At 39.2% G+C, this 13279-nt stretch overlaps 1 protein-coding gene across 6 annotated transcripts in view; it reads right to left on the minus strand.

The window, feature by feature from the left end:
• CTNNA3 (catenin alpha 3) overlaps positions 1–13279 on the minus strand; it is a 766319-nt gene that overhangs the window by 607829 nt on the left and 145211 nt on the right. For all 6 annotated transcript variants that reach the window (XR_006413770.1, XM_044420420.1, XM_044420417.1 and 3 more), the window contains exon 7: positions 10966–11169. Coding sequence is in view for 5 of the 6 variants with exons in the window: in XM_044420420.1 (XP_044276355.1) it covers positions 10966–11169 (204 nt within the window). In the remaining variant the exon portion in view is untranslated. The remainder of the gene's footprint in view (positions 1–10965; positions 11170–13279) is intronic.

Consider the following 13279-nt stretch of genomic DNA (forward strand, 5'->3'; position numbering starts at 1 on the left):
CTCTTCCATTGTCCTTGCAAAAAAAGAAAATTCCTCTATTTTGAGTTGTTTAGCAGATTTTGCCATCAAAGCAGATCCAGGACAGGTATGGCTGCATTTTTTATTTCCCATATGAATAGATAAAGCAAGGGAATTAAGTATCACTCACTGAATTAATAATGTTATTTACTCTGACTGCTCTCATCCTGTCGGTATTTCAATGAACATAGTAGAAGCAGGCAGAGCTCACCTCGAACAGGTACCCTATGCAGCACACCCCATCCTGTCTGCAGTCATTTAGTACACATCATCCATGTGGATGCAGAAAGAAAAGTCTCCTTGGGGAAGAGGGACAGAAAAGCAGGGAACTCCACTGAAAACAGGACGGATGGGAAATCACCTTGAACATCATTCCCTCTGGGGTTACTGAGCCTTTTAATCTAGTCATATTATCACTTGCGGAGAAAAATCCTCTGGCATATCCAGAATAACTTCACTGAATGCTATGAAACTAGGAGACATACTAAAGCCTCACAAAAAGAACAATACCACTTAATACAGGTGTTATTCACGTTGCTCAGTTTCTGTACAGGAGATGCATTTCTGTAGAACTTAGTAACTTCCAAGAAGTCTGGAATATCAATGACAAATTAACATGTGATATTAGAGTGAGTAAAGGGCACCTAAAGAAAAATAAGTTTAATGAGATTTGGGGCATGTCCTTTGTTTTAAATAAAGGGAAAGAATTTGAGCCATCAAAAGAATCATTACAGTTTTGGAAGTGAGGAATGTGCTGAAGTATTTCAAGGTCTTTTTCTTTAATTTGACACACGTATCTTTGGTCCAGGTGCTGGGGAACACAGTAATATAACAATTAATTTATTAGTATGTTGATTTTAATGTTTGCAATTTAAATGTAGTGGTCTTTTGTTTGTACTTGGAAGTAAAAATTTAAAATAATAATAATTTAAAATGAACTTAGTAAGTTCCAAACACAGACTAAATCTTTCTTTGCAAAGTATTTGTAAGGAGAATGTCACAGCTGAGACACAGAAATCTCCATCATCAAGGATTAACTAATTCAGGAAGAACTGGACATTGTTCTGCTGTTCAGCTGTGCTCGAAATGCGTAAATTTGGTAGAAGTAATAATAATTATTGATTCTGTGATATTTCCCACATTTAGCATTATATGTAATATTTGCATAAGTTCCCTTGGTATCTTTTTCTTTGGTAGCATTCCAAAGTGCATCATAATGAATGAGTTATTTGTGACTGTGAGAATCACAACTGAATCACTTGGAAGTTCCAGTTTCTTTAAATCAAAATATTTTTTCTTTCATTTTTAAACTAAAATTCAAGGATTTATCAGAATTCAATGCCAATATAATTATTCATTCTAAAGTTATTGTTATAAATTACTCAATTATCTATTAAGACATTGCAATGCATATTTATATGAATTCATAAATTCATATTTATTTATAAAACCAAGATATTTAAAATTATGTATGAGATATTTCACAACAAAATCAAAATATGCATATTTACAACTGGACACGTATATCCATAAAATATTTTTAAACTGCAGAGTTTATCTGCAAAATAACTGTTTTCTGAACTGACCTGCCTAATGTTTCAAAATATACTTCCATTACATCATATCAAATGAGGTAGTTAATATCCGTGTTATATAAAATGTTATAAAAGTGGGGTGCTTTTGCTTGATAACCAGGCATGTGGGGAGCACAACATTGTTCTCAAGCAAAATCGAATCATTGGATATCTTCCAAGAGCCCAATATTGCTGGAAAACAAAGCATGCACTCTTTACATGCTTCGTTACAAAGCAAAATTGCAGAGAATTGCAATTGTCTTGCCACTGAATTTTGGTGGCCAAATCAGCAGCAGGGCAATGCTGGGCTATAGATCTCAGAAGGCTCTGAGGGAAATGAACTGGGCTCCAGACCTCCTAACATTCAAAGGCTACTTTAATTCATCCCATATGGATAGCATTCATCACCTTTGGGGTGATTTTTGAACCCAGACAAAAGTACTTCAGGCAAGGCAAAAACTGCATATGGAAGGCCTTTTGTCCTGGTTTCTCCAGGAGGTCTCAAGTCACACATAAAAATAGCTGTCACATTTCTTCTGGTACAGGTAGCTGAGGACTTAAGCTCTCCTGAGGCTACGCATAGCGATGTTTCACTTATTGACTATTTGTTGCCCTACAAACTTGCAATTAGCATTAATAAGCTTTCCCTCAGTGGATTTTGATTCCGGAATTTGAGGACTTTTTCGACAGTATCGTAGGACTAGACTATAGGACTACGAATGTGTAAATTGCACAAGAGAACATGAGCTAGTGCCCACAAGAGTCAGGAAAACTTTTTGAGTTATGTTACTCAAAGCCAGTTATTTTTTAGGCTAATACTTGCTGAAAATCTTTGAGGATTATATATTTGCCTGAGAGGGAACACTCAGTCCAAATCATCAACATTAAAACAAACTTAAAACTCGAATTAATAAATAGCCATTTGCAAAAGCAGCAATTAAGGGTGAAGGTTAAAAAACAAACCAAGGGCTATTAAAACTTCTAATCAAACACCTTCTTAACCAGCTTTTTGTACATCCTGTCAAAAACCATCCTTCCCTTCAGATGTGTTGGACTGCACGTGCTGAAAAAAATCTCCATTGACAGAATGTTGCACAGGGCAGGTAAAACTACAGAGAATCCTATATGCCTTGCAAACTACCTGGCCAATTTCATGAGGCCAGGAGGTCAAAGGATGAAAGTCAGAAAATGTGAGCAAGAGCAAAAGGAAGAAGGTGATTAGCTAAAATTCTATATAAACCTTCTAATAACCTGACATGATTTTCATTATTTAGTGAAAATAAGCTTACCTATCTCAAGGGAAGTTCACACAGGGAAAAATTATACGGCTCAGAATATTGCTGGTCCTACATCATAGCAGAAATGAATTCATAACCTTTTTACCTGGCTGCAGAATTCTCTATAATATACGAAGCCTTTTTTAATTTGCTTGCTGTGCAGAGAATGCTGGGAAGGGCCAAAGGAGGCATCTTTCTTGCTTTAAATTTAAAAAACAGAATCTTGATAGTTGTGATATTAAATCATTACATACAAAGCTGAGTATTCTGATCTTGATTCCAGTGACATCCAATCTATATGTTCACCTTGTGAATATTTTTCTCCAATACTTTTGTAAATATCGTCTCCCATTAAGAAATATGTTCTATTTAACAAAGCTGTGTGGCTGTAAGACATGAGGCGATTAGAAAGCCCGCGAAGAACTGCAGGAAGACCTTGCGCCTCTTAATCTAATGTCACAATCTCTCCTTGTTCCTCCACCATGTGAATTGATCATTTTGGTCTATCTCCCCCAAACATCTTTTTGCTCACAGATGTCTTAATCGAGACATTGTTTAAGACATTTCTATAGCTTGCATGAAATCTTAGTGTTTTGTTCTTGCAGAAAACAACAGTAGCATTCAGGACTATTATGCAGATTTAGAAGAACATCTTAGTGCTAATGCAAATGAAACCTGGGTGTGCAGCCACTCCTGAAAATTTGATTGCTCAGTGGCTCCTGACAATCAAATTTTAAGCACCTACATGGCTCAGCAGGTCATTGCCATGAAATATTACAGCGAAAATGTGATGAGTTTCTTGCTCGCACTTTCCTATAAGATGGCTCCTTGTTTGAGTCAGGCAGCCCTTCATCTGTGATGGGGGTTCATTTCTTTTTTATGATATGTGTACCGTGTGCTGAGTTTTTCTCATACCAGCTACTTCAAAGACAATCGAATTGATGTGTGGCACAGCAGAACCTCATTTATTCAAATAATGCTTGAGGCATACGTTGAAATAGGAGTCTGGGTAAAGACATTAAACTAGGTTACAGTGATACAGGAATATGAGAGATTTGGATTTTCTGATAATTGGGGTTTCAACAGCACAGGGTTTCAGTGCATATATCAAACACAATAAACTAACAGGGTGCCCTTTCAAACATGCCAGAACCTGGTCTATTCTCTGAGCAAGATTCTGTCTGTGCTGAAAAATAACTGCTTGTCTAGCAACAGACCACAGGCTGCTTGGGGTCTCCATTTGTCATATATAGTTCTCACCAGGGATGGACAAATCAGTCGATTTCTAGTCCATGTCAGCTTCACATGAGTTCATTCATAAATCCACTCCATCCCTCCCTCCATCAATCTGCCATTTCCATCTTGGAAGCAACACAAAAGACCAATAATTTCCGAATCTCTTATTTTACAGAATTTGAACTCTACCATTCACCCTAGAACCGGCATCAAAACACATTAAGAAGAATCACAGAACTTCAACAGGATAGCTGCTGACATTCCAAATATATACTGCTATTACTTGGGGAAGCTATTGAGCAAACAAATCCCTAAACTTACTAACTACTGCAATGCAAGCAACAGCAGCCAAATTTCAACAGGCACATGCAACCTATTATTCAGTTACGTATTTATTAAAATATTTGAAACCATCCTTCACTCTTGCTGATATCATGGCAGTCTACAAGATATAAATTTAAGAATCCAGTTGGGAGCTGCTTTTTACTAGTTCAGACTATTTGTCCATCTAGTCCGGTGGTCGGCAACCCGCAGCTCCGGAGCCGCACGTGGCTCTTGAATCCCTCTGCTGAGGCTCCATCACTCAAAATACGCAAGGCTCTGAGTTACAAAATACCAATAGGTGATGATGAGGCATCCACTCAGGAATGCTGCGCTAGCAGATTAAGTGAATTGTGACATTGCAGGGAAAGAGTGGAACAAGCTTCCTGCAGGTGCTCATGTTACACGAAAGGCTGCTGAAAAGATTCTCTGTGTCCAAATGTAAGCTCCTTCCTCTGAATGATAAAAGCTGTGCTTGGGACCTGTCACAATTCACATCACTTGACTGTTTATCTGCTAAGCAGTCACTAAACACACCTATATCTGTGACTTCCCCAGGTAGGCCAACCATGGATAAATCGAAGAAAAGTTTCTGAAGAAAACCAAGCGTTTAATGGTACGTGGGTAGATTCATTTGCTATTACTGCTGACGAACTTACGGGGTTTGCTGTTTAATGCATGCAGCCCTTTAGCACTGACTTTGACTCTGCAGGAAGCTGTTCTCCTATTCAAAATACATGAAAGGAGTCCTACTAGTTTATAATGTAAGATTAAAAATAACAGTTTTTAGTGACTGAACAAGAGCTGCAGCTAAATCATAATGAAGAAATACATAGCATTAAGGTAAAAAACGATATATGCAGTGTTATCTTCATTTTAGATGTCAAAAGGGTTTTGCAGCTCCTGGTGTTTTGTGTGGGAAACGGGTCCAAATGGCTCTTTGAGTGTTAAAGGTTGCTGAGCCCTGATCTAGTGTTATATTGGCTGGGTTCAGAAAACATGATAACCTGCACTGAAGGGTTCGGGATGCACTGAGCGTGAGCTATCATTGAAGTTTCATTGACACACTGGGTATCATGTTGCCTGAACTGAGCTGACCAACCATGTTACTCAACATGTTGAACAATCATGATGAACAACCCACAGTCCACAACTCAATAATAAACCATGGGTATTTTTCATGGTTGTTCATGGTTAACAAACGAACCATGGTTAACAATGTTAACCACATTTCAATCAAAATACAGAGGGTTGCCAGGCATTGCAGCATGAGGTAGGAGGCTGAAGCATCACCAGGATGCTTTGTCTCATGCTGTGGCTCCCCACCTCACCTCTCAAAACACCCACTCAAGCCCATCACTCCGCTGTAGGGTGAATCCTCCAAGCTTGGAGACCAGCTATGAGGTCAGTGTGTTTTTCCAACCTCATAGTTTGGTCTCCAAAGAAACCTATAGCTGTCTAGACTCTGTCTAGCTGATTCACTTATGCTGTCCATAACTGAATTTGTATAGCTTCCTTTGCTGAAACAACTCCTCTAAATTAGCATAGTGGGCCAGAATGCAAGTACTAATACAAGATGCTATTTTCCACTGCAAGATTGCAGACGGTGTTCAGATGTTTTAAAGAATATCTAAATTAAGACATGCGTATACAAAACAATGCAGAGGGAAATAATCCAAAAATATAAATGCACATGATAGTATCATCATCACAAGATGATGGCATTAGAGTAAATGAAATGAGACTGCCTTTCTGAATTCTACCATGAAAAACAGTTAAGCACCAAAGGAAAAAGCTTCATCCTCCCAACATGCTAACTCTCTAGATCCAAAACAACAAACCGGATGGATTTCTCCTGACCATGATACTGAAATCGGTCACTTAGTTGCGTGGTATTTCACAGCAGTACATACTCCTGAAAGGCTCTATAAATTTCATTTTTAGATATATTATAATCAAGAAGGACTAATATATTTTGATCAGCCTAGCAAAAATAGTAGTATAATCATTTATATACATGTTAGACAACCCATCATACTATATCAGACCAAGAGCCTATCCACTTCAGCATTTTGTTCACACAGTGGCCAACTAGTTTTCCACAGGAAACCCACAAGCATGACATAAGTGCAAACCACCCTCTCACCCATGTTCCCCTGCATGTTGCCAAGCAACTGGCATGCACAAGCATACTGTACCTCTGAGACTTTTAGTTGTATGTAGCCATCAGAACAAGGAGTCATTGATAGCTGCTTTTTCCATGAATCTGCCCAGTCTCTTTTAAGACCATTGAAATTGGTGGCAATCACCACCTCTTGTTATAGTGAATCCCATAATTTGGCTATGTTATGTGAAGAAGTCCTTCCTTTTATCTAACTTGAATCTCTCACCAATCAATTTCCTGGGATGATCCCAGGTTCCACTATTATGAGAAAAGGAGAAAAATTTCTCCCTACCCATTTTCTCTACATCAGGTATGATTTTGTTCACCTTTTTGCATGAAAATGTAGCAAGAAACAAACCCACACATCCTGATACTTACCCAGACAATTGTTTTTTTTTAATTGATTTCATCATTAGAGCTTTACATGGACTATTTTTTCTCCCATCATGTTAATATGTTTTCCCATGTAATGGGTAGGAATGGTGGATCAGGGTATCAAGCTGTGAACTGGATGGGCACTCCGGTGTCCCATAAACAAAAAAGCAAAGTGAAAGCCTTGAAATGGCTAGACTTGCTTTCCAATTTGCTTTTTTTAAAACCACTGTATGAGAGCTTCAGTTCTGTGCTAATACCTGCATAAGAATACAGAGCCACTGCACTGGGGACATTTTCGTAAACTTAACACGTTGTAAACCTCTCCATGTTCTTTTAAATTGGTTCCCTGGGATATGTATTGTAAGGTTTTTTTTAACTATATATCATCATCTTGAGGGACAGAAAGATCATCTATAAATTAGTACATAAAAAAGTAAACAATACAATTTATGAAAAGAAAATCCAAGTTCACAAAATGGTGTCAAAATGAGAGTGTGGTTCTATTTTTTTTTTTTTTTCATCAGAGAAAACATTCACTAGGTTCCTGTGAATTTAACTCAGCCATGTTAACAATAGATGTACCATCCATTTAAAGAATTCAGTATGCCCCTCATACAAAAGTCTGTGTATCCAGTCTGCAATAGGAACTCTTTTTTGAGGAATTACATCTATTTTCCATGCTATAATGAAATAATTAGTCATTTATCCCCTGTTTACTTTGGCCTCCCCTTCCCACTGTTATTTTCCCTGAGTTTTAATTATAAACTCCTAGGGCAGGTTGTCTGCTCAGCAAAGCATTCTTAATTTAATGTCACGGAGATTATGTGGGATTATAACATCCAATGTGCCCCAAGACAACATCCAAAGCATCTGGACATCACCATGTTAGGGAAAGCTGCTATACATGCTTGTAGTAGCAGTAGTAATAGTAGTAGTAGGAGGAGGAGGAGGAGGAGGAGGAGGAAGTAACAGTGGATCTGTTACATATAAATTATTTGATGGGGAAACAACATCATCCAAATTTTGATGTAGACCTAGAAAAGTGTCCATATGGGTACTAGTGCTAACATAACTTACTCCCTCTAGTACAACACCAGCTTTGATGGAACTCCCCAGGAATCCCACTGTACTAACTAACAAGATTAGTGTTGCGCTAGAGCTCACTTTCATTAAAATGTAAAAGTAAAGGTTCCCCTGCACATATGTGCTAGTTGCATCCAATTCTGGGGCCATTGTTGGTAAGCCATTGGTAAGCCAAAGAGCCCGTGTTGTCTGAAGACGCTTCCGTGGTCATGTGGCCAGCATGACTAAACACCAAGGTGCGTGGAATGCTGTTACGTTTCCCACCAGGATGGTACCTATTTATCTACTCACATTTGCTTTTTTGAACTGCTAGGTAGGCAGGTGCTGGGACAAAGCAGCGTGCATTAACCCCGTCACACAAATTCAAACTGCCAGCCTTCCAATCAAGAGCCCAGCGGTTCAACGGTTCAACCTGCTGCACCACCCACACCCAGGCTTCACTTACATTAGCACAACCTAATTTATATTAGTGCTGCCCCTAGAAGCTTTAAAGGGACTACAAATCTATAATGATTCACTGACATAACAAATGCTGTGCGGCTGAATTAGTCATATGGTCTTCACAGAAAATTCAGTATTAGTTTCAGTTTTCAGAAGTATCTACATTACTTCAAAACAACATCCTTTATAAATTTCAGTATAGCATTGTCTTCTTGAATTTACAAAAATTGTTGACAACTTCAGACAAATGATAACAATCTGTGAAATCCAAAGACCTGAGAGAACATGTAGATAATTTTAGCATCAGTAGTTTGAGAAAAAAGTAAGAAAGCATCACACATCAGGTGAAAAGCAATAGTCACTCCTCCATAAAATTAATCAGTGATTTCTTAAGCAGCTTCAGATAACAATAACGTATTTACACACAGAGATTATGTCTTCAGATAAAATGCCAGACTGAATATTTATATCTACAAACATTATTGGTATTTGTTCAACCTTTTTTTTATATTACTACCATCAACTTCCACTAAAACTGCAGTTCAATCTAAAGTCAAACCTTTCATCTAGACAATGCATTATCAAGCATTAGATCAAAGCACATTCATAAACATTTAAGATTTGTGAATCTAAGACTTTGCTAAGCACAATCCACTTCTGACCCACTCTTGGCAAAAAGCAACTTTTAAAAGTAACAAAGTATTCCAAAAGAAGATTGAAAAACAACAATGCAGAAATCTTATTTATAATCCTTTGAAAATCTAGGTAGCTAAATCTGGATTTGCTATCCCTTCTTCTGTTCACATGTTGTCAAAATGTTCAGTGTAACGCCGCACAGACATCAATAGCTCTATGTAAATAATAAAAACTATGCAGAACTTAAGAAAATCCCTAGGCCTCTTTAGACATGAATGCATGCATGGAATGAATGCATAGGAGGGACATTCCTAAATAGAACACTGGAGTGCACCTTCACAAGTTGTGTGTCAAAGGCAGCCTTTCAAGTAAGCAGAGTGAGGCAACTGCATATTGGAAGCCGCACAAGCCATTCCTGCTGAGCCCCGGAAGATATTTCACCAGGCAGGCACAACTCAGCCTGCCCTGCAGCGCCAAAGTTAGCCCTGCTGACCTGGCCACAGGCGTGGTGTTCCCTCATCACCAGCACAGCGGTAAACTTCAACTGCCCAATCCAATTAGCTTCTTCATGTGGAACGTCCTTTGTCCACCAGCTAAATATTTTGGGCAGCCCTGCCTCCTATAAAAGCATCCTATGTCTGATTTCATAGCGAAAGAGAGGTACCCATTCTGCTGACGCTTCACCATGTAAAATATATGTCATAATAACAAGAGATATAACATTTCTCTGCCAAGGTTTATGTTCCACCTCTGTGGAAAACTGTCAGGGTCTGCATTCTAGCAACATCACGGCCTGAGCCTTAGGTGGTCAGGCAAGATCAGAACCAGAACTGGGCTGAGTTCTGGACATGACTTGAGATGCAACTGCAACAGCAAGTGATATGCACACAGGCATCCTTTCTCAACCAGTCAGGGCAAGGTCCCCATCTTTAGCTTTGTAGGAGAAAGACAGAAGTAAAGACTACATAGAGCGTCCTTCACTTCATTCTGCTCAACTCCAGGGGACTTCCCATCTAAGGTACATATTGCAAGAATCAGCAGGAAATAAAGGAATACTTTTCAAGTTCCTCTGACTAAACCTGATTGTCAAAGTACAAACCAGAAAACATGGATAATTCTGGCCAACACAGATTTTGGTGCCTCAAATGTTAGATCTGCTCCTGGGTATATTTGACCAGCTGATTCCAAACATAGCACCAAGTTTTCCCTTTCAGCTCTAGTTTTTGAGATGCAGCATAAATGCCATAGACCACTCTTCACTCTGATCGCCTGTCAAAAATCAGGATATTTTAATGTAGTGTTTTATTTCATCTACTTATAGCTTGAAAGAAACACATTAAAAATTAAACGAAAAGTGAAATGCATTAAATCTACTTATTTCAAACCAAAAGCACAGGTTTATGATACAAACATTCCAATTATTCAACACAGAAGAAGCTCCTTTTGTAAGATAAGGTTCCAACAGTAATCTGCCATCATGTGTGCATCCCATTTTCCTTAATATCTGCCTTCCATTGTTTTTATGTCTTGGTGAAATCTTTCACCTTGCTATTCACTTAAGTCACCAAGGTTCTCTGGAAAGCAATCTAAAAGTTATCAGCAAGACCTTTTCAAAACCTGACTAAAAAATTATATAAATTTGGCCATATCTAAGAAACTAGAGCCGTTGCAGTCTAGCCAGTGCAATTTTCTGAATCAGTGCCCCAAATCAGGTCTAAAAAGCAAGGGAAAAATCAAGAAAAAAGGACTTTTTGTTGGGCAGCGTAATTCTTGAACTAATCACAGAAGCAGCAATGCATGCAGACAAATAGGAAGAAAAGAGAGCAGGGAAATCACTTACATTATTCATGTATTCGGAAAGAAGATCTTGGAGCGCTTGTCGAATGGCATTGCACTCAGTGATGATACGTTCACGATGAACATCACGTGTGCAGGAGGAATCTGCTAATAAGGCAGCTCCACTGATAATTCCTTCTAAACGCTTCTCCAGTGATGGCCTAATTTTGTCTTCATTCACAGGAAGATGATCCAAGGTAACTAAGTTCTAGGGAAAAGGATTAAAGAACAGGGTGGAATCAGACCACTTTTCTACTTCTCTGGCACTAAAAAACCAGAGCATTTACATCAATTTGCCATTCCACATCTCCAGGTCTGACTCTTTCCTTCCTGTTTAGGGTCTCTTCAACCTTCATTTTCTATGGACAGTACATAAATCATAACAAGCTTATGCACTTAGTTTATAGTTCAGAAGTCTCATCCATTCCAGATACATTACTGTATGTGACAGTTGACATCAAATGCTCTTTGGGATATAACCAGGGCAGAGGTACCGATAGAAATTATGTTCCTAAGGAATAGAAATAAATAAGTGAGAACCCTCTTTCAGAATTCCTTATTTATCATTCAGTGACAGCCAAATTAGAAGAATATTTTTACAGATACCATAGGGTTCCTCAAGCAGGGTCATTCCAGACATATGTACTACAACTCCACTGTCACTAACCACTGGTCATGCTGGCTTGAGCTGCTGGCAATTGTAGTCCAAAACATCTGGAGGGACTCAGATTGAGGAAAGTTTCTAAACTACCCAGGGAGCTTCAGCTATTAGACAGACCTGAAATCAATGAAAGTTCAAAAGACCAAAGCACAATAGAGCTAAATGCAATACAGAGATGCCCTCAGGTCCCTTGTTTCAGTGCTGGGTGGGACTAAAAGGAAATGGGCAAGATCAAAGGCAAAAGCATTGTGGCCAACACACACACACACACACACACACACACAAGCCCACCACATCTTAGCTTAAAGTTCTCATTGCAGGTAATTAACGCTTCAGAGTAGCATTTCAACCTTTTAGAATAGCAGGGTGGAGGGGACTACACAAAATATGGAAAACTACCAAAGAGCTGGTGGTTCAGAGAGCAAGAACCAAGAGAATTGGACTCAGTTGTCTGGAATTCCTCAAAGAACCAGACTAGGACCGCAGGAAGAATGGATTTAGCCTCAGGCCATACCTTCCCGTCCCACCTTAGCTGCTTCACACATTCCCCCAGTGCCTGAAACCACAATCCAACTATCCCTGTTCATAGTATCTATTCTAGTCTTCACACAAACATATCATTAGAAAAGGCAAGGGCCAAGAATGATTCAGTATTAGAATTCATTGTGAGCTCTTTACACAGCACATAACCAATGCATTTTCATGTTTTAGTCTAATGACAGACTATGGTTATGTTTCATTGTCCACATTGATAGGAACAAGGTGCCACTGCATACTGAAATTCCTAATGACTAGAATTCACAATGAATTAATGTTCCACAATCTCACACAACGGAGTGGACTGGCTCGTCTCATAACAAAAAGTGGCATTCTTTCTGTACTCTTCTTCATGTGAGCTAGAAATCTGGTGATGCCATCTATCCATCCCTTTGAATTCTAAGACTCAGTCAACCTAAGATCCATCAATCACCAGCAGCAGCAGCTGCTATAGCTCCTCATCTCCTCTCTCATCCTTGCCACAAAGTGCTTGCTTAAAGTCAGCAAGACAGTGAGCAAAAGGCACGAGTATCTACTGCTCTTCTTTCTCATCACCTCTGTCGTCTGGTTCAGGTGAACAAGCCAATGCGGGGTGGCAGGCAGAGTGCTAGAGTCGGGCCCAGGGAAATCCAGGTTTTGGTTCCCACTCAGCCAAGACACTCACTGACTGCCTTTAAGCCAGTCACTGCCTCTCAGCCTAGCCTTCCTCATAGGATTTTTCCTGGGAAGACAAAATGGAGGTATCCATTTCCCAGCTATGGATCTCTTGTGATGTAACCCTCACAAAAGGAAACAGCAGCAGCAATATTGTCATTGATATATATTAAGAAAATACGGTTAATATTAACAACGACAGACATATTGCAGGGGTGAAGAGAAGGAGTGAATCCAGAGGACTTTCAGCCATGCTCACTTTCTTCAGGCTGTCGTGTCCCTTCTTAGGGTTTCCCTTCCTGGGAGGCCTGCCATGTGTTCCACACTCCTTTTGCCAGCAGGCAACGAGCTTCTCATTCTCCCAGACTTTGTAAAGACTGACTGTAGCAATTTTACCATTGTTCATTCTATTGCAACGTACTGCTATGGCTTCTATTAATAATAATGCAACTAACATTTTCGAAGC

The sequence above is a fragment of the Varanus komodoensis genome, unplaced genomic scaffold (assembly GCF_004798865.1).
Source record: "Varanus komodoensis strain SLA01 unplaced genomic scaffold, ASM479886v1 scaffold11, whole genome shotgun sequence".
Taxonomy (NCBI): Eukaryota; Metazoa; Chordata; class Lepidosauria; order Squamata; family Varanidae; genus Varanus; species Varanus komodoensis.